Source organism: Pomacea canaliculata, linkage group LG1, assembly GCF_003073045.1.
Source record: "Pomacea canaliculata isolate SZHN2017 linkage group LG1, ASM307304v1, whole genome shotgun sequence".
Taxonomy (NCBI): Eukaryota; Metazoa; Mollusca; class Gastropoda; order Architaenioglossa; family Ampullariidae; genus Pomacea; species Pomacea canaliculata.
The window spans coordinates 22,835,696-22,861,846 of record NC_037590.1 but is presented as its reverse complement, the minus strand read 5'-3'; the positions used below and the strand labels follow the sequence as shown (position 1 = coordinate 22,861,846).

General features: G+C 38.0%; 3 protein-coding genes across 6 annotated transcripts; all 3 read right to left on the bottom strand.

Moving 5' to 3' along the window:
* Positions 1-338: 338 nt before the first annotated feature.
* LOC112557312 (probable flavin-containing monoamine oxidase A) lies at positions 339-7,043 on the bottom strand. Its single transcript, XM_025227090.1, has 11 exons — positions 6,790-7,043; positions 6,211-6,298; positions 5,516-5,690; positions 5,229-5,343; positions 4,792-4,949; positions 4,327-4,416; positions 3,905-3,992; positions 3,515-3,615; positions 2,904-3,083; positions 2,442-2,629; positions 339-1,497 (listed from the first exon to the last, which is right to left on the bottom strand). Exons 1-11 carry the CDS (start codon positions 6,941-6,943, stop codon positions 1,182-1,184), a joined length of 1,653 nt encoding a protein of 550 aa, XP_025082875.1. The 5' UTR covers positions 6,944-7,043; the 3' UTR covers positions 339-1,181.
* Positions 7,044-12,100: 5,057 nt separating this feature from the next.
* Positions 12,101-16,407, bottom strand: LOC112572482 (acyl carrier protein, mitochondrial-like). 4 transcript variants are annotated; one of them, XM_025252195.1, is made up of 6 exons: positions 16,215-16,407; positions 15,543-15,644; positions 14,845-14,961; positions 13,891-13,978; positions 13,134-13,243; positions 12,101-12,278 (listed from the first exon to the last, which is right to left on the bottom strand). In XM_025252195.1, exons 1-5 carry the CDS (start codon positions 16,371-16,373, stop codon positions 13,152-13,154), a joined length of 558 nt encoding a protein of 185 aa, XP_025107980.1. In that variant the 5' UTR covers positions 16,374-16,407; the 3' UTR covers positions 12,101-12,278; positions 13,134-13,151. The 4 variants fall into 4 exon arrangements, with proteins under 4 accessions (XP_025107980.1, XP_025107974.1, XP_025107997.1 ...); XM_025252189.1 differs by having other exon boundaries at positions 15,543-15,650; positions 16,215-16,406; XM_025252212.1 differs by lacking the exon at positions 14,845-14,961 and having other exon boundaries at positions 15,543-15,650; positions 16,215-16,406.
* Positions 16,408-18,808: 2,401 nt separating this feature from the next.
* On the bottom strand, positions 18,809-22,157 carry LOC112574563. The gene is given in 6 exon segments (XM_025255725.1): positions 18,809-19,209; positions 20,057-20,134; positions 20,594-20,638; positions 20,641-20,775; positions 21,071-21,299; positions 21,701-22,157. Coding segments are annotated over 6 exon segments (732 nt in total). The 5' UTR covers positions 21,780-22,157; the 3' UTR covers positions 18,809-19,043.
* Positions 22,158-26,151: the final 3,994 nt, after the last annotated feature.

Genomic DNA, 26,151 nt, shown 5'->3' with positions numbered 1-26,151 from the left:
GTAGTTAGACCTTGGTACTCCTTGAGAAGCATAGTGCCTCAAAACAGCTAGACTCTAGCTAACAGTATATGGATGACTTCTTGGTTAAATATGGATAAAGATGGGGAAGTATTAATGTAAGTTATGAAAGTAATTGGTGAAAAGTTGAATTCTGAGGCCAGACTTGAGAGCTTTGAATGTAGACCCAGTGTGGAAAAAAAGCAGAGAAGGAGGAATGTCAGTACAAGAAGGATGTCAGCACTAAAGGATTAAAGAGACTGACTTAGATGATAGTCCTCTATAACTCAGACAAGCATGTACCAGAGAGTGTGATGATTGAAATGATTAAACACTTCAACTATATCTCAAAGCATGTAATTTTATTTAATGTGTCCATTACAAGTTCTCCATGTTAAATGCAAACATTTGTGCAATGAGAAAATGGTTTGTATTTTAGTTCCAACAGAAGACAACAGCTTTTATTTTTGTTATTTTGATCCAATTCTATATTTTTGCAGTGCATATGAATCATGTGCCACCTTATACCTGATCATCTCTCCAAACATAAGAGCTATAAATTTTGTTCTACAAGAAAAAAAAATGACCAATAACTTATTGTCATGAATCATAGTGTGGAACACCATTGGGGAAAAAAAACTATGCTGAACACTTTGGCATTTTTAAAAAATCCATTCAGAGTGTTATTTTATTCTCTGTTTTGAAAGATTAATTATTAAATTTTTTTACAACAATAAAATAATACAAAAACAAGCATCAAAAGGTCAAAAATTGCAAAACTGATAAAGTGTCCCAATAGAGTTTACATCAGACTTGGGAAGGAAGAGGGGAATTTTTATAATTATTTTTAAAATATAGAATGTACATGCTTGCTTGTAACATTAAATCAGTTAAATATAAATCATAAATAAATAGATCACAAATGTAAAACGATGATGCATGCATTCACTTCACCTACAAATTATCTTCCATTACAATATGTCCTCAATAAGTAAAATAAAGGCGTTAAAAATCAAAAAATTGAAAAACCGTCTCAAAAGAGCTTACACCAGACTAAGGGAAGCATTTTTAAAAATTATTTTAAAAACAGAAACGTAGTCAATATTCCATAAGCATACTACACTTCGTTTGACGTCTATGGTTTAACCATCATACTGCCCCTGTCAGTATTTTAAACATCAAAATCAAAATGACCTATAGAACTTAGTTTTCTTTGCCATCATGAAGATGCCAACCATGATACCAAAACCAATGGTCCACTTCAAGAATGAGGCTCCAATGAAACTTCTGCGTGGCTGCTTCAGCCACCGCTGTTTACTGAGTCCCTGTGCCGGCCTGGTGGCAAGAGTTGAGCCTTGAAGTGCACCATAGTCCTCACTGATTAATACCTCTGGTCTTAGCTTCTCCAGTACCTCCGCTGCTGCCCTCAAACCTGCCTGCACTGCACCATTCATGTAACCACACCAGGAGGTAGCTGTTTCTGTCCCCGCAAAATGCAACCTGTGAGGTTTTTGCAGAAAAAGAAACTTGCATTAGTCACTGTAATAAAAAGTAAACACATTAACTATAGCGTGTTAGTCAAACTATGATGCTGACAATGATGATGAACATGAGAACAGCACTAATGCATAAGAATAGGGCAGCTGTGAAAGTGACGAATCTTATTAGGTAATATTGGTGACAGCAGTTTTATTAGTCTAAGGCAGGAGTGGAAAAAGTACATCCCATGGATGTCTTTGGACCTGCCTGTCTGCCAAAATGTGAAGTGCAATTGTTTTCTTTTTTTAATTCAGCCTAGGATAATTTGATTGAAATTTAGTTTATCAAGTACAGCAGTGTTAGAAGTCAGCAGTCTGTAACATTGTAACACAGGCAAAAAACAAAGATAACTCTGCTGGAGTCATTAGGGAGTATTGGGGGCGGCTGCCTTTAAACGAAAGGTTGGTTTTAAAGTTTTATTATGAGCAAATTCAAACAGCTTCACTTTACACAATAAATTCAGTAAGTGAATGCCATTATATACTAATTTGTTGTCCATTCAATTATCACTAGATTTGTTGTGCAGTCACCTGGTGTGGGTTTTTGGTATTTTACTGGCCCACTACATAGCTTAGAATTTTGTGACCAGCCCGCAGAAAGAAAACTTTGCCCTGATCTAAGGTGATAGCTATTGTGAAGATGACTCTTACAACAACAGCAACAAATTGTTATGCATAGTTTTTCTCATTTTAACTACAAATATTTTTTTTTAAAATTTGCTCTCAAAAAATTTCACAGGTGTGAACATAATGGTCACCTAACTGCAAGTTACAGGAGACATTATCAAACAGACCCTGCATAACAGCTATTCCATTTATATCTCCAGAAACATATATGTATATCACCACATCTTAACATAATTATTCTCTTAAACACTATATGCCACAAATGTTTATCAAAGGAACCTTTCAAAGGGTTGTCGGATGGCTTTTGAAAAGACGGGCATGCTGCCAACAGGCATAATGCAGACTGGTGCACCATGTGAATATGGTTCCTGGTTCCAGTCCTTCTCAAAGTAGTCAATGTAACTGTACACCTCCTTCCCAAAGTAATCTGCAGCTTGATCTAAAACTGCTCTTTTTCGTGTCTCTGGCTTTGAACAAAATTAACAAAAGAAATTTTAAAAAATGAGAAAGTTTTAGATAAACAAATAATAGCTTACACAAGATCTCTCTCAACTTAGAAAAATTTAATTTGAGGAAAATATTTTTGCCTTGTAGAGGGGGGGGGGAACCCCAATGAATTTAAGAAACAAGCAACAGCTGTAGTACTGAATATTATGCTTTGACAGGGGTAGAGGCAAAATTCCAAGTGTCAGCAACTATCATAAGTAATATTTAAAGACTGATATTTGTATTAATACTCACTGATTGCTGAGTCCACTCTACTTTTACATCACCAGCAATGAATCCTAGAAGAGCAGGGCTGTTATTGTAGAGAGAGGCATCATATATTATACAAAGTGGACCCGAAGAGCAGTTAGGCACAGCAGTAATCCCTCCATTTGTAATAACCTCACCTGAGAAACCTGCTTTGCGCCAGAATGCCTGCATATCAACAGAAACATCAGTTCACCACAGCTAACTTTTAAATTTCAAGTCTATACATATCTTCAGCAAATATACTTGACAGCAGGCTAAATAATTTGCTTTTCAAATTGTCCATGAACCATGCATATTTCAAAATCTTCTCAGCATACTTCAAGACAGTTACTTTTACTATGGAAAATCTGAATCGGCAAAGAAGATAATTGTGAGTTAGCTACATATAGATACCAATACTGGCAATGCACACACAAGCTCAAAATATTATGGTGTAATTTACGGAGTGAATACACTTCAAGACTGTATCCTATGATGTTAAAAGCATCCTTTCTTTCAGCTTTAAAATGTGAAAAAGAAAATAATCAAATAAAATTCTAAGGTATACTTCTAAAAAAGCTTCCTCAAGTATCATGTAACTATGGCGACACAACTACCTCTTGGTATGTAATGATGATTTTGGTGTAATTGCCAAGTGTCATTCTTTTGCACATTTCTCTTTTAAATTCAGGCAGGGAAGGGCTGAAGGTGATGAAGTCTGTAACACACAAACAACCATCCTGGTTTGTTGCTAAATACCTTTTCAAAAATACTAAGTATGTGTCCTTTATGCTTGGACATTCCTTCAGAAAAAAACAAATCGCAATTTACCCAAAAATCTCTCAAGACTTTTCTTGGCCAAGACAAAGTTAAGAAATAATGGTCTTTGACACCTTACCTCTAAAAATTTGAACTGAGATAACAAAACAGGCACATTATAAAACATTTGTCCATGATTATTATGAATTCTCATCTAGCATAAGTTAGGGGAACATATTCAGGCTCACCTAAAAGGGGTGGAGGCATAGCAGACACAGCATATTTTGCAATGTATGTTTCTCCTGTCTTTGTTGTAACCTTTACATCCTTGCAAGTCTATATAAAAAAGACAGTTATTGTTTTTTCTCTTGGCCCTGAAGTTGTAAAACCCAGCAGATTAGCCCATGGATATCCTACTGCTGTTAATCATGCAACTGTCAATGACTCAAGCATTCTAAGTAGCAATGGATGTATATATCATAATATTAAGTTCTAGCTTAATTCCTAGTCCTGCAAGAAAACTATTGCATTTTTGTTTTGTGTATTATTTACTCCACACATATTTGCCTGACATTAAGTAATTTACAAGATTAATGTGTGCTAATATAATCAAACGTACACTTTTTCTTTAAAATGCAATATAATATGCAATGCTTTACTGAAGAAATACCTGTTCAATATGGACTACAGGTTGCTGAAGTAGTATGTTTTTGTGGCCAATGCGTTCCGCTAGCAGTTCAGAAATCTTCTGTGCACCCCCCTTTAAATATAACACAGCAGATACAAGCCCGTTAACTTTATTTCATTAACAAAAAATAAATACATTCTTGAGCTCCTAACAATAATTAACACTAGTTATCATAAAATAATAAAAACAAGACATCCACAAAATATGCTCATAAGAAAGACATGCATAATTATTACATTTTATATAAAATATAGAAATATAAAAACAGAGAGCCCATGCATGCCACATTCACAAGAATAAGAATTATGATATTTTAGAGAGTTGTTTTAGTTTTTCAAACTTCCTTCTTCTATAATGGACGTGGATAATATAATAACTGATATACTAAGCAGTATGTTAAAAAAAAAGTGAGAATCAGACAGAGAAAAAAATCACAACTTTTCTCACTTTGATTGTACTTTCCTGTGCTGTGAATTCTTTAGCTTCACAGAGCTTAATAATTCCATCTGCAGCACTGATGTATGCAAACCAAAAGAGACAAGAAAGCTGGGACGACTCTGTTCCAAATATTGTTCTGTTGGCAATATTCACTGCATCAATAGCACCTACAATAACAGTAGAACAGATAAAGCAGCAACAAACATTACAGTTTCCTACTTTCCTAAAAGGAGAACCATATTGCTTGAAAGTTTGTAATGGAATTAAAAGGTGGTAAAGAGTAGTTTCATATACATTTTTATGTATCTATGCTTTAACATTGAGTGTCCCAAATTTTTAAAAAATGTAACGATAGCGTCAAATTCAGCACACAATAAAAGAAATGCACACCAACCAATTTCAAGTTCTACATACAAGACATAATGTATGCTTGCTTGTCTACTAACCTTGTGTAAAACAGTTTTCTTGAATAAAGTGCTCTGCTGAGATAGAGTCCCATTCTTCTGCCAAGGGGCATGCATAAGGATCATCTGATTTCACAAGCTTTCTGCAGCTTTCCACCTTAAAACCCAACATAAATTCATGCAAACAACACCCTTAATGCATGCATTGGTTAATCTGTGGCATGCATAAAGATATAAATAAATGTCCAAGTATGATCCCTTTAAACACCTTTTGCTGGTATTAAGCATTTAAAGAGTGGCATGTATTTCTTTATGGTCATCATGCTAACCTTTGAGATGAAATGATGGAGGTCTATCAGCGCAAAGATTGACAGAGAAGGTAGATCACCACTGAATGTGGATATATTAGGCCCAGAAAGCTGCTGGATTTTTTTTCCTTTTGTATACTGAGGGTGGGTTTCCAGACCAAGCTCCAGCAGGAGTGACATAATATGAGGTTGGCACCTTAAAAAAAAAAATACCCGCAACTGATGACAGAGAGAGACAGCACTTGAGTGATTGGCAAAAAAGATAATGAAGTTAGGTGACTTAAGCTACATAAAAATATGAAGCTGTATGAAAACAAAATTCAATGCAAAAATATTAAATAAGACAATCTACAAACAACATCTTATTCTTATCTTTGCACACAACAAAACTCTAACACTAAAGCTGTTCATATCAAAACAGAAAAATAACTGGAGATGTTTGCCTTTTTCCTAGCTGCAGAACCTTGAGTATCCCACTGCACTGGCTTTCCTCTTGCTGCTAGACTATCATTAAATTTAATAGAATCTATCACATAGAATCTTATTTCCAATTCGCATGAATATATTCCTAGTGTTTGAATTTTACAAATTTACCTTGCTGCTCTAATTTAAACGAGTTATTAAGAGGAAAAAGACAATTCCTAAATGCCACAATTTTGTGACACCAGTATTGGTAAAAATAAGTAATGTGAAACTGAATTAATTTTCATTCACACCTTCCAACCCACTGGCCGCCAATATCCCATTTGTCTGTTCCATCCTTCGACTTGAGTGAGATGGTCTGAGTGCGGCCTCCAACACGATCTTAAAAAAAACACATTTCTAATACTGATTACTAGTTTAAGGAATCATTTAAAACCCTCTGTACTTAAATTCATACACTTCGGTGTTGGTTACACTCTGTCAATAAGAATGATTTATATATGTAATAAACTCCCATAAAATCACTCGCAAAACGTGTGTTTACTCTGTCATTTAATTTTTTTTCTTGGAAAGGGGATGTGACTGAATATTTTTAAATGTTTCCATAGCTGCATATGAGATCATAATTTTATGCAGAAACATTCTAATAAAGTTTCATTCTCTTTCAAACAAAGTAAGATGACAATGCATCTTGTTCATTTTTACGATAGGTTTTGTCACAGCACAGTCGACGAGGAGACTTTCATTCACCATCAGTTTTTTTTTTAAAGTTCAAGAAGTCTGTCAAATATTATCTTTAAAAAGTTGATTTCGTGACTAGAATACACGGTCAAGTTGTAAAACTTCAATATAAAGCAGCTTCTGGCAGTGACCTTTCGCTTCTAGCACAATTATCCTCAGTTTGGGATCTCTTTTCTTGAGATGGAAGGCAGTCGTCAGACCAGATATGCCCCCGCCGATGACAATAACATCGTATTTAATTTCACTTCCTTCTGCCATTGGCACCAAAGCTTTGTCTGTCACCATTGGCGTGTTGCATAGCACGTAGCGAATCGAGCGAAGCTAGCCTAGCGAATCTAGCGGTTAGCGAAAGCTAGCGGTCCCTGTGCAACGCAGTGTAGCCGGAAGCCAGAGTTTCAAGATGGCCGACTTAAGGCGAGGTTTGAGTGAAGTCTTTGTTTTCCAAGCTACACCCCGCCGTGCTGTAGCCAAACCGTCGCAAATAAATATCGAGCTTGCGGCCCACCTGTCCACTGAAAGTAAATCAGGACAATAATGAAAATTCCAATGCGCACATGATCGGTTTCGTCGAAGTCATCGTTCCAGGATCCTCGACATACCAGTTCAAATCTTACTTCGAATGTTGCCGGACGCCTTTGAAGTAAGTTAACGTAATAAAATAAAGTAAAATGTAATAAACTTAATGAAATATAAATAAAAATGCCAAAATCAATTTTAAGGAATGTGAACGTCCAAGATATATATATATGCATAAATGTATCCACTACACATATCTATAATAATGCTCTCACACACAATAAACACAAACTTTCATAGAGATCTTTTGTGAAATTTTTCAGGCTCTCCAGGCTTGGATTGAGCCTCATCTGCCACAGCAACGTGGTTCAACAATAGAACAAAGCTGCTTGCCACCTTGTGGTTACTGGCACCAAAATCACCCTCCATAATATATTCACCTATATTTGCCATACCACGTCTATAGCAAAGCATCCATCATCAGTGTCTGCTTTTCTCTTCCACCATTTATTATTTCATTATATAATTTGAATATTTTGCATAAATATCTCTTGCATTTGTATCAACACCCATAATTTCTTTCCCCATGCAAATTGAGGTCTACATGTCTTTGTGTCACCATCATTAATAAGTTGTCGACCATGTGCATATATTATATATGTGCATTTATATTTATAATTGGTGTGATTTTGCAGTTGTGCTTATATGTTGTCTACATACTGAAGTTGACACAGCAGCAGCAAAGTATTGTCATACACCATATGGCTGTGTATTTTTTCATCACTGTGTACAGTTCTCTCCCAGCAACCTTTATTATTTCCATTGCATAATTTGAATTTTTTATACATATCTCTTGCATTTGCATCACCACTATGATTTGTTTTTATTCGTGTAAATTGAGGAGTGTGCGTGTGTTTAATTCCTGTCACCATCCTTAATAATTTGCTTTGTCACCAGATGCATGTCATGTTCTGTGCTTTTCAAATGAACTAGAGTGTCACTTTTTGTGTTTAGCTTTGATGCAACACTTTTCCAGTTACAATTTCTCATTTGATTATCATGTAATGTGTTTATCATATAATAAATTTTCATTTGATTTTACTAATTCATGGTAGAAACAAGTGTGCTTTATTGTGTACATGATTATCAGGTAAATCCGGATTTTTTGGTTTTTAACGGTCACAGTGAAAAAAAAAAAGACATTTGTAAGGGCGTGTAAGTTTTTTTATTTAGTACTAAAATCAAGACAGTGACAATATCCTTTATTCAGTAGGGTCGTACTAATAACCGATACTGGGAGAGGTGAGGAGTCTCCTGAGACATTCCTTGCTTCTTTGTAGGGGTCGCACATTGCTGGGTATTGGAGATCTCGGAGAGAGTGTTTACTGAAAAATAAATATTAATGAATTATGACCAATATATGGGCATGGAAAACCCAAATATGTCTAGCGTGTATGCCCATGATAACTGCTCTTGCTGGAACAGTGCATGAATACAAAAAGTTCCTAACTGAGCTTTTTACATATCTAGACTCATCTCTTTGTGGCAGAACAGACTTTTGTCACTACCCTCCCCAAATACCTGTAGGAAAAGAAGCATTAAACAATTAATACTTGAACTGTCTAATGTTTTACTAAATATGGCTATACTAAAATTATGCTTTACTTGCTTATTTATGTTATAAATGGTTCACTCACCTTTTACACTCCCCAGTGATGATGATGTCAGTGGTGGAATGAACGAAGGGTCTCCTTCCAAGATTTCAGCCATTCTGGAATAGAAATTCCATCGTGATCTTCCCTGGCCCGTTTTCTTGTTGAAATCTAATATAGCTTTGTACCTGTTGGGATACAAGTACCAAACATGCTTACATATCATTATGTATCCAGACTAATTTCACACGGCTACCAAAAAATCTCTACTAAAGCTTGGTTGATACTGGTGGGGTCTTGTTTACAGGTTAAATGAATGAATTGTGGTAACAAATAAATAAGAACTTGCACAACCTTAAAAACCTGTGATGTTTTGTTTCTCAGATCTATGGAAAAATGTTGCACTCTAAGACAGAAAGCCAATGATATTGTAGGAACTCACCATATTTTCATATTGCTCCATTTTTTTCTCAAGTGCTGCTAGAGCAAAGTGGCATCCTGAGGCTGCCATTTCCGAAGCAATCCTCTTCCATACCTCTATTTTCAAGTTGGAATTGCAAATTGTTCCTTATGTTCGGCATAAGTGTCCATGAGGAGAAGTACTGCCCCCTTGGTCCATTGATTTCCCACATTCATTTCTGTTAAAATATGAAATCAATTAATCAGGAATAAAAACAGGAAAATAAAAACCAGAATAACATAGTGATATGTTTAGTAAATGCAACAGTATCAGATTCAAACTTAAAGCTTTGATTCTAAACATCAAAGAATAAGTAGTTGTACTATTTTATTCTGTTGGAAGGATAGTTCAATAATGTGCACAATATTTTCATAGCTGGGTTATTTGTGAAAATCATTAAAGCCTTACATTATAACAGCTCTTCATGGCATTTATAACACTGAAAAATTACCTTTATCACCACCTTCAGCCTTTTCATAACTTGAGATAATAAATTTTGGAACTAGAAAGCAGAAAATTAAAACACACACACACAAGAGGCCGGTACACGCGGAGACTGCAGATTGGAGGATACTGTCTGGGCTACAAGTTGTTATAAAATTACTCTCGCTAAACATGTGAATATTTTGTCAACCTTGATAATAGGGTATTTTAAATAGCAATCGTTAAAAGACACCACTTTGTACACGGCCTTAATCGTAAAGCTCGTACTCGGCAAACTCCAATCCGACTACACATTGTCTAAAATTGCTCCCGCTAAACAAATAAATATATGTTTCCACATAAATAATAGAGTATTTTTATTACATATCATTAAAAGATACTTACCACTTTGTATCCGGTCCAATACTCCTTTTTAACGGGAGCATCAAAGAAACTCTCATCTGCCAACTTGAAAGCGACAACAATGTCGGCCATTTTGAATAGCAAGCGTAGGACCTCCAAAGGCCGCTAGCTTTGCTACGCTAGGGGTCTAGGTTCGCTAGCTTGTAGGGGCGCGCTCTTCACACTTCCGGCTAGATTGGCTAGCTTCGCTCGATTCGCTACGCCTATGCAACACGTCTCATGTATAGTGCTGTGACAGGAGTTGTCTCCCTTCAACATTCCTCGACCTTGCAGGCAGTTGGTGCAGAAGTGGGAAGAGGGTTCGTTATCTCTAGCTTTTGGGACAACTCCGGCGAGCAGAGTATTGCGATATTTCAGACTCGTTGTTGGAGTACATTCTTTGAAAAGATTGGTGACAATCGCTGGCAGCAGAGCGCAGTAGTCAGAACTTTAATCTGTCGATGTGTGCTTCCCTTGAGACACAGTTCTCGTCCAAAGGCCTCAAACACAGGCCTGACGAGAGGGGGGGACAAGGGGGTCTGGTGTACCCGGGCCCGCGGCTGTCATGGGGGCCCGGCCTTGGTCAGTGGATTTTTTTTTTTCTTCTTTCGAATTGTAAACAATGCATTATATACTGGGAAAATAATTTACGATTACAAGTACAAGGGGCCCGGAGAGGTCGTCTGTCCCGGGGCCCGGGCCCGGGCTGGCTCTCGGCGGCCCTGCTCAAACAAGATGCCATTATCACTGCATCGGCTCCGTTCTTAAACCTAAATGATTGAGTTTTTTCCCCTTGCGCTAATGGTTTGATTACATCAGGAGAATAGAATAGCATGTTGTTGTACACGCCAGTGCTGTTAAAAATGATTGTGGTGTGCGCAAAAGACAGTGTCACCGAAATTCTCTTTGGTGTCATTATGTTTTTTGAGGATGTAAAAAAAACATGAGTTCTGTTACGGGTAAAACAGGTTACATCCCTTTACTGTTTGTCAGCTAATTCTTCGTCTGTCCGTCTTGGTGCCGACATACACTCATGGTATTGAGAGCCTTGTGCTGGGTCGTGCCACCCTGCCAGACAACCCTAGCTGCGCTGTTGTATAATTGGTAGAAATAATTCTTGGTTGCCCACGGGGGAGGCGATCAAGCTCTCGTATATTTGTCGGTCTTGTGTTCCAGGTAGGAAATTTAGCGCAGGTTTCTCTGGGGCATGATCTCGAATGCCTAGATTCATGAGCGCACATGGGCGTTGACTGATAGAAGGGTAAGGGAGAGAACACTGCTTGTAACTGAATGGGTTGGTGCATAGATGTTTTTCTTTTTCATAAAAGTGCAAGTTGGTCATTGTAAATATTGTTGCAAACCAGCTTTTGGCTGGGTACAGCATTCAATAGGTTCTTTGATTATTATATAGTCTGTTGACATGGGGAAAATGTTAAGCACAGTGGATGGCAATGTTTTAAAGTTACACTACGAAACTTCAGCTTCTGCATTATTCTTGTTAGGAAATACACAAAAATCCTCTAGCAGTTCATTCACAAGACATCCATGCAGATATCTTAAACAAGTAAATCTTATGACCCAAGAAAAGATTTAATGATTAGTAAATGAGCAAGAATATTGCTTTCAAGGTTATTTATGACACTGCTAAATGCAGAATCAGGTTTATACTGTTTAGAATCCTGCACTACATTCACTCAACACAAATTTCCATTAACAGAAGGAACTTTTGGGAAGGATGAAATTTTCATGTTTCATTTGGCATTATAAACTGAAGCAAAACATCAAAATGTTTTGAACTCTGCTAAACCTGTTATCAAACTTCTCAAAAGAAAAAAAAGCGCAATATTTATGAATCACAAAAGAGTTATTAGAATGTTAACATAATAGTTTCATCCCAAAATGATTACCAAAATCTTATGTGCAACATTGAAAATTTTCCACCAAGAACTTTCTTATAAAGTCAACAGTCATAAACAACAAACAAATGTCTATATTCTAGGACAGTTGTCGTTTATTAACACTTGCACAGATTTCCAAGCATTCATCAATCTTGTCACACACAATGAGGCTGGCTATTCTAGATGCTGTGAACTCAAAATGTAGGCCTTTCTTTTTCCTTACACAGCAGCATGATGCCAGTGTTACAGGAGATGGTATCTACATTGCTCTGCAAAAATGAAATTCAGCCTTCATTTTAAAAGCATTAAAACATTTGCTTTTAATCCCTTATAGCATGACATCAAGCAAGCTACATAAACACAATCCACAATATTAACTATGTATTTTCTGTAAGTACTTCCAGTAAAACTGACAAATCATCAATTTCACTTGTGTATTACCTGTGTAAAAATGCAATGTAAGCTGAATAACTGTCAGACTTTAAGGACAGAACTGTTTCTATCCAAGTTTTTTTTCTCTCTATTATTTGTGCTTCTTCGCATATTGGTGCACCAGATGTTGAAGATCTAAGAGGGAAAGCAACAAGAAGAAAGACTGTTGCGTCTGTGTTCTTTACAAGCTGGAGCTCTGAACAAGGGCAAAATTATTACTTTTATGTATATCTGTAAAATATGCTTATCATTTTGTTAGCTGTAGAATTTTTCATCCTCAAAAAAATCCCACTGTAGAGAGAGTGTTTGTGCGTGTGTTACAGAGAAAAAACACAATAAAAAGCCATAAAGTAATAATGTAATTAAATTTTCAGTGCAAGCACAAAGAGGTACTGCTCTGATATACAGGCAACAACTTCAATAGACTAAAGATAGGTTAGTAATAAAAAAGCAATCCAAAATAACAAAACGAACAATTCTTTGCCATAAAAATGTCTCTGCCAACTACCTTGTTTTATTAATTTTCCATAAATGTGGCTTTCATTACCTTTCTTTCTGGACAAATGATGCGTTTCAACAATATAAAATGGCAAGAACAGCATGTTTAGTGAAGATAAAAGAAACTAATTGCTACTATACAAACGTGTCTTTAGCATTTGAGAAATGATAACACTTAAAAAAAAACAACTCACCAATAACTTCAAAGACTATCAGTCAAATACATCCTCTTTATCTGCAATGTATTGGACAATGTCCCGAGGCCGCATTAATCTCTCAGAATCTGCATCTGGAATTTCAAAGCCTGCAGAAAAGATAATCAGTACCAGAATAAAACACGACATCTATTAGTCACACACACAAAAATCCTACTATTTGCTACTCATAGAACAATTCCAGCAGAGTTTCCATGGCTAGTGTGCATGTGAGGTCTTGAAAATAAGTCTTAATTGCAAGTAGACTACTGTATATATGGTTTTTGTTTGTTTTTATATATATATATATACACTGTCACACTTGTTTAGCACATGGTTATATGAAAAACAGCGGAAAACAGCCCCTTTTTTTCAGATATACAAAATTATAAAATACTATGACTTATACAAGATAACTGGCTACTGGTGGGTGCTGAAACCAAAATATTTACAATATATATTTCTTATGAAGGGTAGAAGGGTGAAAGTGCATGGCACTGGAAGTGATAGGTCCTTTCAGAATGGACTGTGGTCAAGTGCCAAGGTATCACTGTACAGATGAATGTGCCATTCACAGAGCAGTAACTAGCCGTTAGTTTAATGGAGATGCATGGTGCAGCATTGATTGCAGCTACATTGAAGCAAGAATTTGAACTTAAGGGGTTTCTGGAATTACCAAATTATTTAGGGAAAGAGTTATACTCAGTATACTCTTCAACAGAGTTTTGAGCAGAGAACTGTAGAATCACATGCTCACCAAACTCATCTTCCATGGCCATGATAATCTCCACTTGATCAAGGCTGTCTAGTCCTAGGTCATTCATAAAGTGAGAGTCCATTGCAAGCTGCAACAGTCCACACCATGAGATTAAGCCAACAGCCATAAAAGTGCTATCTATTGTTGCACTTAATTTTTTTCTTTTAGACCAGTCATCCTCCAGCTCAATACGGTAAATCTCAGACACCGAAACAGTTAAACACACATAAAACTGATGTGATTGTGTGCATTTGCATGTGTGCATAAGTAATTACATCTTACAAAAGCATTTCTGATTCATCAAGTCTACAAAAATTACTTGAAAATGATAAATGACTGATGTTGAAGTGTTTTTTAAAAGTCATATAAATTTTATAGCTGTTATAGCTCTATATACAATAGTAATCAACTTTCAAGCACTTCTGAATGCAGGCAATCATTATAAGAAAAATTGAATTATGCACATAAATATTGTAAGTTATCATATATGAGAAATACTATCAAAACATCATGAAATAACAATTGCCAAATTGTCATCAGATTAAAATTTTTAGATGGTGAAAAAAACATCTAACTTCCTTAAACTGACTGCCAAGAGGGTATGGTTACAAAGCTAGAAGTCTTTGAATTTTCTATCAACACTCTGGCAGAGAGAAGTCATTCTCAAAATTACCATAAAAAGGGACAATGTTCCAAAATTAACACAAAAGCAATATGGTTAAACTGGTAAACAAAAAAAAAACCAACCCCAAACTAAGCTTAGACTACAACTAAAAACCACTTTGGGATAGATAAAGGTTATCAAATATTAAATTAAAAAATAACTATAGCGACCTACATCACTTTCAGATCCTTTTTCTTACAGCAATTTTCGCTTCTTTTACAATTAGACCAACAACAAAGGAGGTAGCGTTCCTCCCTGTGCGCAGCTTGCTGGTGGCACAATAAACCTACCTTTTCAGGAGCAATTTTATCATACAGCCTGAGAACAAGCAGAACTCTTTGTTGAATCATGTCTATTGTCAGTGGTGGCTTATCACTATATGCCCTGGTTGGCTGAACAAAAAGGGTCTGAAAAGAGATGAAATATTTTTTCCCTCTTTGCTTGAATCCTAGGTGAGCAATATTAAAGGGCACACATTAACTGTCACCAAACTGCAGTAGAAAAAAACTAGTTCTTCTTCTAGTGAAATACTTTATTTACTGAATTTAAAAAATGAACAGCACTATAATCAAGTACTTCTCTTGTGCAGGTCTGAAATATTTGATTTGAATAAGCTTACATTTCAGAATGGTTTGTATCAAAGGTTTTGATAAAACATTTTTCCTGATCTCTCTAGTAATGCAATTTCTCCAGCAGTTTGTTTTCTCAGGACAATGAGTTACAATATTACTGTATGCCCTTTAACAGTAGCAATGAAAACGTGAACAAAAACAAATTTTTTTTTTGTCTTGCTAAAATTGGCTGTGAAGAATACTTACAACACCCTGGTGCATTTCATCTAATATTAAAAAAAAAAAATTGTTCTTGCACGTTTTCATCTTCATAGTGTAAACAAGAATGCAGAATTAAAAAAAAGTTGGGGGGGGTCACATATCTTTGAATTATTTGCAAACTTGACTTGAAGCATTCTTTCCATGCTTCGAAATACCTTTTGAGCATTGATTTTATCATAAGCCTTCAAAACTTTCATCACTCGGTTGTTTATGTCTTCAATTGATCGTTGTGCCGAAACATGACGAATGCTCTGCATCTGATACTTGTGAAATTAAAATTAGATAACAATACATACATTCCCAAATTGTTTTGAGTGCTATAAGATGCAATTTACTACAAGATTTAAAATAAATATTGAATATTGAAATTAAACCATTAACTATGCTCTGCATTAATAAATAATAATTGGCTGAACAATTTTAGATGCATGATCAGAATTACTATAAACGACGAAGACTTATGCACATTTAAAATAAACTTTTAACAGCATGGATGTTCAGTTTATATTTTTTTTTTAAATCACAAATAATGCTAAAAATCTCCCGAACACAATATCTCCACAAGCATGGTAAGAAAAGCGTTGTCATTGACCTTTCTAAACAGACTGTAAGACATTCTGAATTACAGATGACCCCACAATCGCAAGCATTACTTTGACAAAGTAGGCAAGATCCCTTTTAAAAATTATGTTGCAATCATGGTTGCAATAATGCAATCTTTCTTTGAGAAACAGATGGACACTCTTTTGTTATAACCATTAGAAGTTTTCGTCAATGTCAAATCGTCTTTAACCCAACACGATATTTCAAATCTTTAAAATGAATACCTTTGATACTAAAGGGTTAGTCAACCATTTTCGAGTATGAATCTGTTTTATGGTTTCTTTATGTTGCAATACCGCAACTGCACTCGCTCTCGGAAGAGTAGTGCGAATAGAGGCAGCCAGAAGTCCAGCTATCCTCGCGTTTCTTAGGACGGCAGCCATGCTTAATGCCAAGGTAGAAACCACAATGCATTGCGAGGAGCCTTCATACGGTTGCCTTAAAAACCTCGACACTATTATGAGCTAAAGAAGTGTTAAATTATAATTAAACCTGATTTTCTTACGTCATATGTTGTTATACAATTTTACACAAAATTTCAGATGACGGTGTGATAACGACTTAAAGCTATTTCCATCTTTGGCAGTCCAATTTTGCGTCTATGGATACAATGGCGACTCGCAACATTTGTTTATTCATTCATCCTTTATCTGGTACCAGTCGACAAACGGTTATTCCGGTATTAGTCTTGGGGAAAAAAACAACTGGATAGACTCATTGGCTGATCATACTCTCTACTTAGGCCTGTCTTCAGTGGTGACGAGCGCAGGTCCTGCATGCATAAAATGACCATTATGTTTGAAGCCATATGGCAGTTCCCTTCACGGCACGCTCAAGGATAATCGTGCTGGGTCATAGAGCCGAAACAGACCGGCTTGCACCCTTGCAAGAAGGGTTTCTTGGTGGCCCATAAGGGTAGAGACTGTACTCCATACTAAGTCATTGGTTTTGTATTCCATGCAGGTTACTATTATTCCGAATAGCCTCGATCATCTTGGGTTCCAGTAGCACACTTATTTATGCTATCCTCTTTCTGGAGATTGTCAATGGGGCATCGTTGTTCATCTGGCCCTCACCTTACCACTGGCTATCTACTCTCGCCAGTGAATTTGAAACTGGTCATGACACTATAACGCGCTTTCTTGTTTGAGGCTGTTCTCACAGGTATTGGTGACATATGTTGTAAATAATATTAATCGAACTACCTAGCCAAACATAGTTCATTGCTGTCCATGAAATGCTTGTAAATACTTTCAGCAATGGATAGTTATTTATAATTAGTATCTAAAACACTTATTTGCCTTGTTTGCTGCTCATTGGGGATGTGAGCAGTGGACTCGGAGCTAAGCAATAATCTACTTCAGCCAACAATTTAATGTCAGTGTACGTGTAACCTGCTCATACAAGTCTGTGTGGAAGGCGGAGTACAAGAGAGTGTAATCAGCAAAAGGCAGTTGCTTAATTATGACACCTTTGCCCATCGTTCGTGCTTTACCCCCAAGGTCTATGACAATATTCAGTTTGCTCATCCCAGACAGTAGCAGACTCAATTAAGCTTGTCAATGATATGTCTATAGTTTTGGTCCGACTTCCATTTGTTCTAGTTGAATCATGTCAGTTAGGAATGAAATTGCATAATGCAACCAATTAGTCTTATATGCTATTAATGCGAAGTAAATTATTTAATGTGCAATGTACGGTGTTGCCCTGTGTTTCGTTAGTGACATATCAAAACAGTGATATTCTTTTACATATTAATGTGTTGGATTACATCTGTTTGCTGACCACGGAGATAAAAAGAATCTATAGGGACAATTTTGATTATTCATTTTCTTCTTAGGTTTTGGAGCAGTTGAAAGAATTTTTCTTTTTCTATGAAACTATTAGTGCTACTGTATGAACTTGTTGCGCATAGTGTAATGATATGCCAATTATCTGTTCGCTTTTCCGTCATTCTTAATTACCTGTCACTTAATTGTCTTCATTTGCTTGTGTAGATTGTGTTAAACCTCAAATAGAAGGTCGATCTGAAAGCGTATAGGGTAGAAGTAGTTGCTTGGGAATCTTTACCTGCAACGATCAAACTTTGAAACTAATTTTGTTTTAGTGCTTACCTAAGGCTAAAAGCCAGTCCTTAACCCCTGTTTCTGTCGACTTTTTTGTGCAGCCGACTTAAGTACCACTTCTAATCGTTTCCAGTTTGTGGTAATCTTAGTAATCCAGAGTGAAGATAGTAAAGTCAGGGGTTTCCATCGCGTAGAAATGTGCACAAATGAAGTAAGAGATCTCCCTTAAGTACAAAGAAGTTGCAAGCTGACAAGGGTGTCTCAAAACAAATAATTTATTGGTGTCTGGAGCCTACAAAACATTGAAGCGTCGGAGGTCATTATGCGTTAGAGATTTTGTAATTAACTAGTCAAGAAAGCTTAGTTAATGTTAATGATTTGGATTTCCAAAAACAGAAAACATGACATTAACAAAACGGTTTCTTGACACATATAAAAATATTTACACTAGTTTGCATTTTTTTCTGCACCTGGTCTATGACTCATAATAGGCTCACTGGAGGGAAGGTTGTCTTAAAAACGCCGACAAACACCTGAAAACTCCCAGTATTTTAAACATTTTAGGGGTCGAAAAATCTGTGAATGAAGTATTTTTTACAGGGAAGGTAATCTTTGTGCACCTAGTGTGTTTCGACGCAGTAATAACGTGCTCTATCAGTTGGTTGAACAGCATGGAAGAAACAGCTATATGACACATATCTTGAAAACGAGTCTACACCGGCTTTAATTAAAATAATAAGAATAAGAAATTCATAGTGTTTTATGTAATTTTAATATATCAAGCAGAGTACAAAAAGAACTGATTCCCGAGATGAGAAATCCACTTACTGCAGCAGAAGCAAATAAAATAATAGGAAGTACTGCTTATAAAATTTCAGTATGTCAGGTCATTAATAAACCAGAAAGGACACCTAGCATGTTAGGCTTTGTGTTCGACAGTTGACGATAAAAATGACGACCGTCGAGAGGTGTGCAATGAAGACTTGTTCACTTTCCTTTCGCATTCGTTGCCTCCTGCATGGCTGGCCGAGCGCTGATTCGGGCCAAGTAGGACTGTATATTTGGACGTCCCTCAAGAAGAATGCCACCCTTCATTTCTTTTAGATTTGCCCACCATATGTTGAAGCCCAGCATACAGTCAGCTGCTGAAAACCTACAACAACAAGAAGCAACAAAACAATCATCATCATCATCATCATCTTATGACTGGGTCTTTGCTGTTATCCTAAAACTGATGTGGGGAACGTCCGGCTCACTGCCCACCAAGGCACTCACAGATTTTAGTAAATCTACAATCTTTTTTCATAGCACCACAAATGTAAATTAAGTGAATCATAATATTAGCATAAATTGTAATGGACAAGCAAGGAACGACCATTACGGGATAGACAGGAGACGTACGAGTATATTCCGGAACAGACATGTATGCTGTTCTTTGGCTGCCCGCGGTCTATATGGACAATTATGGAAAAGTATGCATGTGACCTGCACCCCAAGCCGAGGGTAGACCACTTCCGGTTTGATGTTGGCTGGTGATAGGCGGCCAAGTTGGCTCACACAATAGCAATAATAAACGGTCGTCGACATTGCTGTGTATAGGTGCATAACACTATATATACATATACTTTCATGGATTTCTAAAGGATGAGCAAATAAAAATAAAGCTTTGGCTGGTAAAAATTCGTTTAGGTTTATGAGTTTATTTGTGCATGTGCAAGCATGTCTGTGTATAACATGTGTATAGACACTTTGTCAATGCCATAAACTCCTTTCTCAAGAGGAAGTTTATGTGTACTCAGCAGCTGTGATTATTATTAATGGACTTTCACTGCACAACCACAAACATCAAATTGTGCATTAGGAATAAAAGATTGTTTTTATTTACTATATACTCTGTCTCTATAGGAACTTTTAAATTATAAATATATATTTTACAGACTCTAAAGAGTTGTTTCGCTATGCTTTTCATAGTGGCAGAGCATAGTTTTTGCTCAACGTGTTGCGAAAGGGCGGATAGTGGTGACTCGGAGGACAGCAATGCCAGGCAGGCTGGGACATGTTGCAAAAGTGTTAACTCTCTGTGACGAAACTACATCTTGAGCAAGTAGAGCAGGCTAATTTTTAAGTAAATAATTTTGAACATCCCGAGAATGATGTTATAAATATCAAAATGGCCCTTGAAGGGGAAAAGCTTCCCCACCCTGTCCTAAGAGACCTCTTGCTAGAAGGCACGCACGCAAAGAAAGTTCTGGGTCTGCTACACCACGGATGTGTATAATACAAGTTCATGATTGCACGAATGTCTAAAGATAAAGATAAGCCGCAGCCTCAATCATTTTTATCGGTTTATTTTTCAGCTTTTGAGGATATTTAACCAGGACTGTTATTGAGGCTTCAAGTGTCTGGGCAAAGCGGACATTAGCCACTCAAAGATAAAAGGTTTCAGGTCTTCGTATAATGCATAACTTATGACGGAGCCTCTACAGGTTATTCAAAAGGCTAGAAAGAAAGGTAGAGTGGAAGGGACATATACTCACTCCTTGCCCAGAATGTATTCTCTGCCTTCCAGAGTCTTCTCTATATAGTCCATGCATGCCTTGGCCTTAAGGAGGTTTTGTCGAGGACCTGCTGGTCCTTCTTCTCGGGCGGAAGAAGCTCCCAATGATGAAACAGGGTCACCAGGATTTCGTCCATGGCACAGCAGGAATAGATGATCCAGCTGCTCAAGTTTAAAACGTAAAATACAATGTATTCGTTATCGTCTCCCTCCTCTATTTTGTCTGTCTGTCTGCCTATCTGTCCGTTCGTTGGTGTGTCGGTCTCGTACTTCACCAAACACGACTTGTCATAGTCCTATTACCAAAATGCAGTATTCTGCTTCCCTTGTCAAACATAACTTAAGGAGTCATCACTATACTTTAAGTGAACGGAACTTTTATCGGCCATTTTCTCGACAGTCAACCATCCAGTCTGGCAAGCAGCACACATGCTATGAAACAGCCGAGGTGACGCACTTGTAATACTCAGCCCTCTTGCCCAACTCCGGTGCCAGGGATCCGCAGAGGTCGGCGAGGAAGAGACAGATAGCCGCTGACTCAATGATTGGAGGCTGACCTTCTACCTCCAGGGCCGGGACGGTACTGTGGGGGTGCACGCGCTGGCGGTACTCCTCGCGCTCTGGGGGAGGAGGCTGAATTTCCATGGGCAAGGTGACTAGCTCCAGCTGATCCTCTATGCCCAGCTCTGCAAAGCACACACGATGCGTGTTATCGCCAAGTTCTAACTCGTCTTTTCTCCCTCCGGTCACCATATAACCAATAGTATAAAGAGCAACCTCGAAGGAAGACCAGTCGACATTGTATAGAAAAAGCGAGTGAGAAAGCGTAGGGTATAGGAAAACTAGAGTGAGGAGAAATGAAAGATGGACAAAGAAAAGAGAAAAAGAGAAAAGTGGGATGGGGTAGAGGGAGGTAGATATGCAGAGAAGAAAAAGAGAGGGGAGAGGGGAAGAAAGAATCTGGAAATCTGAGAAGAAGAGACAAAAAGAAAATAAGAATCTGTAGGACGGGGGAATGAGGCAGCAAAAATAAGGCTGGAGAGAGGTTAACGGAACTTAAGGCTAGCTCGAAAACCGACTACTATACCTTTGACAAGCCAAACACAGCGCCCTGATCTGTACATCGGATAGTACCAAAGCTTCATCTTGGGTACTTTGCCGGCCATATTTATATGCAGTCACGTTGATCTGTCCAAGTCAGGTGGATCGTGTGAAAATAACGGACTGCACACACAGCAAGGTAGTGTCTGAAAGGCTGCCAAAGGGGAATCAAGAGAAATCCCTGCGCAGTGTACAAACCTACCTACCCACTTTCTCGCATCTGCTTTCTAACCACACAGAGATGACCTACTTTGTCGACGACGCGTTAACCCCTCAACTGCCAATATTTTTTACTTTATTCTAAATGTCCTCCCGTGCACAACACACGACAAGCACGTGATGTCTTTCACCGGCAAGGCCCTCCTCGATGACAGGAGTATCCCGTTTTACTGCGCGACTGTCAGATGGCGTTAGTAGATGAGTTTAAGTATCCAAATGGTGATCATGGCAGTTGATGTTAAGGGTGTCTACCCCATCGTATGAAAGAGTTTTTTTTAAATTTATTTTTCTAGGGCAAAGTACTGGCGTGAGATAGCAAAACGTGGGGTTCAAGGGTTCGAGCAAATAGAATGAATAAGAGAGACCACTGTTATATGAGAGCTTGAAGTCAGTCGGGAGTTGAGCAGCGCCTTCGTTCTGACGATTGTGCACCGGCAACATGCACACACAGTCAGGCGCGCATACTTGTCGGAAATAGAGCTTGAAAATATATTTCAAAGTGGCAACCTCTCTAATTTAGAAAAAAAGCTTAAAGTATACATTAGCATTGATTTTGCAAGTCACTTTAATTAGAATTTTTGTGAAGAGACTGTGGTTGTTACATATCTAAGACCTCTTTATATCCAGTGGCCAGTGCCTTTGCATGAATAATAATTACCTAATGTATATTTACAGATGTTTCAGTTTTAAATGTTTCTGCTTTTCCATGCCATCGCAGCAGAAAAGTGTCTATTGTTTTCTTTTAATGTAAAATGCAGCCCTTAATTTCTAAACTGGGCGACGAAGGCTGCCTGGTCTGCAATTGCAAGAGGGACACCATAAGAGTGATTTCTGTTCACAACATTCCGGAAATGGAGCTCTCACTCGGTCCACGTGGAACAGTGTGTTCAGAGTCTCTGAGTATAATTTCTAGTTCCGCCACCACCGTCATCAGATGAGATGTTGCCACTATAAGCCCATCGTTTGCATCGAATGAAAGAGCTGTCCCAAAGTTATAGCAACTAATCAGAACACTCTCTGTATGTGACACCTGTTCACATGGTTGGGCGTTGGGGGTTTTCTCTGAGTACTCCAGTTTCCTCCCAACTCCCTTCCTCTCCCCTGAAATCGCCGCAAGGTGGAAGCACTTTCCTCTTAAACAACGTAGATACATTTCCAGGTAACTCGGGAGAAGCCGCTAAAATTCCTATTTTGATTACTTCCCCTGAACCGCCGTTCCCATTGCCATTACCCTCCCCCCTCAAAAAAATAGTTCTAAGCGAAGTAACATATAGTTCACCTGATGACCTTAACTGCATAAGCAGTCAACGAGAAAGATATTTAAAAAGATATCAGATCTTATCAACACAAAATCTAATAGGGGCAGTTACTCACACATTAAAAACAGAAAAAACAATAAAAAAGCAACTGGTCAGCATCAACGATATTAAAATAAAATGAAACATAAGTATAAGGAGAAACAAAATAAAGATAATCAAACATCTCCAAAACACGTAAAATAAGCTTCAGAAAACGAACAAAAGTGAGCCAAGTCAGGAGCGCTAGACTACGTAATATTACTCAATATTCCAAAACAATTCACTCTGCAGTCTGGAATAATATTTACAGAAAAGATGTAACTCAAGTGCTAGCTACATTAAATGGAGTATTTGAGAGGAAAGTGAAGTGTTTGAATGAAGGCTAAGCAAAAGTACGTATTTTTTCGTTCTGGGAACAGGCAACATCAACATGCAGTAATCTGACAAATGGAGTAATCTAGCAAACAGGAGAATAAACAGCGAGGAGCTACAGATAAGGCAGGAATCAAAAGTCACATACACACATACACAGATATATATAGCTCCTTGCAGGAACCTGAGAAGTACCGATAACAGTGGCCGGCTTATATTGGGTTGGATCCTTGAAAGGTAAAGCCAGCGAAGAGCGCAAAGAAGAGAGGTAATACAATCTCGTCTCCACATTCCGTAAATACAATATGTTGCAGAGTTCTGAACTTTTGGGCAGGACAGCCAGTGCAGAGAGCATGTAGTCAGAATTAACATAGAAATAGTACTTGTCACGAGACTTCAGCCTGTTACTACAGCACTTACATGTATATATTTTGTTAAGAGCAGCATCGACGATCAGTACTCTCATATGACGGAGGAGTAGACGTTTGAATGACGGTCTGCAGGGAGCTGTGCTATTCAATGCGTGCCCCTCCGTCACACACTCAAGCAAACACACTGCAGAGAATCACATACAAAAACTCACTTGTACATGCATTCGCTATAATCACACACACAAACACAAATACAAACACATACCACGCACCACTCGACAGCAGCCCGTCTCCAGCACCCAATACACTTACACAGCTGATAAGATCCTCGGGTACCAGTGTAGATCAACGGACTGGTCAAGTACTTCTACACAATGTGCTGTACATAGCAACATCTCACACACACACATGCTGAGGTATGTCTCCTTGAACCTTTTGCCTTGAACCTTTCCATTCAACAGGAGCTACTGGCTAACTATAAACATACACTTTAACGAGTTCTGCATCAGCCTGTCATTTCTTATTTATTTGTTCGTCTTCCACTAGCCCAGTGTATTTAAGGTCAACAAAAATATAATATCGTCTCCTGTTATTTACATCTGTTGTGGGTTTTGATAATCTTCCAGAACAGTTATCAGCACAGTTATCTACACGTACCTTACGCCAATGTTTAAATTGTTATTCACAGATTTTGTAGACAGCATGAAAATGGTGGCACATAAAGTCTTTGAACAGTTCAAACTTAGACAATTAAAAACAGAGTTTCGATCGAATAAGTCTGGGACTTCGTAGTGCGATGTACTTCCATATCATAGAGGGAAATGCTATGATGACTTTTATTCAACCACACAAGTGAATCTTGTCTGGAACTGTCGTCTCAGACGACAGGCATCGTATCTGTCAATATAACGGTCACAAGAATCACTATGACTGTGAACATTAACCCCAGATGACCTCCAGCCGATACCCGCTTTCAACACCCACAAAGTTTTACTCCTGAGACTAGGTGTCATCGTTTGATGACATGTAAATTCAGCTGTTCTGTATCGCTGAACTGTATGGATGACTTTAATTCTGTGTAAGGCTTACATGAGTTAATCAGTGTAATTCTCCTGGGAACCCGTTTAGTGAGTGTGATTCACGAGGGATGTGATTAGCAAACCAGACTCGCACCCACCGCCACAGATGAACAATTCTAATGCGACTTTAACCTTGCAGGTATCTACTGTTTACAGGGTAATCCACGTATTATTCTTTCTGTGATTCATGATGACATCGTGCCATCGGGGATGTTGCATAACGAATTCTTACAAAGAGGTTGCATGACGTGGAGAAGTGCGCGCGCTCAACTTGACTTTTGGCATTCGAGCTCTCAGTTGATTCACTTCCACATCCTGGTCACGCTCTCATTCGCTTGTTCTTGCTCCAGTCGTTGGCGCGGGCTGGTGTCGCAGTCCAAGTTTGTTACAGGACTACAGAGATTCAACTTCCGCGAAAACGCGACGATCTGTTAACGATCCATTGATAGCATTCACCAGCGTGCCAATCAGGGACTCTGCAGCGGATACTTTCCCATCATATCCATCATTTTATCAGTTCCGTTATGCCCAGCCCCTATACCAGACTAACAACTTCCACGGCATCTACCAAGAAACCGAGAAATAGTAGGACGTACCAGAACTCTTGGAACGATCAGCTACAGTTCCTTGAGTGTTACTGTCCAGCTTTAATTGGAGGTCGTTTTTTTAAAAAAAAATGGGAAGGGTTTTTATTTCTGGTGTAATGAGATTTTAACCCCCTGAATGTTAAAGATAATTACATTAACTAGTTTTCAAATGCGCCTGTTTAATGTTGACAGCTAGACTAAGCATTAGGGATTTACATTAAGACCTAAAAGTGAGTGTAGGAGAGCCTGGATCCCATGGAGACTTGGGCAGTGATGTGCAAAGGGTCGGTGGAACTTTCCTGTAGCTAATCCTAATCCTGACAGAGACACTGGTAACTCTCTGAAGACTTCTCCATTCCCCTAACGCTCACAATCACCGTGATTAGAATTTCCAGACGCAGACTTGGAGCTAGGTCTTCACAGCCTAGCTTGACTAGGAACCAAGGCACGTGGAGCATCAAAAACATAGTTGAGGATTTGTGAAATATCTTAGACGTAGCTATCGTCCACA

Coding starts and splice junctions, on each gene's coding strand:
- LOC112557312 (XM_025227090.1), bottom strand. CDS start 6,943: ATGGTGACAGACAAAGCTTTGGTGCCAATGGCAGAAGGAAGTGAAATT. Junction 6,299..6,789: donor AATTGTGCTAGAAGCGAAAG/GTCACTGCCAGA, acceptor GTTTTTTTTAAG/ATCGTGTTGGAGGCCGCACT. Junction 1,498..2,441: donor ATCCGACAACCCTTTGAAAG/GTTCCTTTGATA, acceptor AAAACCTCACAG/GTTGCATTTTGCGGGGACAG.
- LOC112572482 (XM_025252189.1), bottom strand. CDS start 16,373: ATGGCTGCCGTCCTAAGAAACGCGAGGATAGCTGGACTTCTGGCTGCC. Junction 14,962..15,542: donor ATAAAATCAATGCTCAAAAG/GTATTTCGAAGC, acceptor ATCTCTTTTCAG/ACCCTTTTTGTTCAGCCAAC. Junction 13,244..13,890: donor GGCCATGGAAGATGAGTTTG/GTGAGCATGTGA, acceptor TCTTTTCTGCAG/GCTTTGAAATTCCAGATGCA.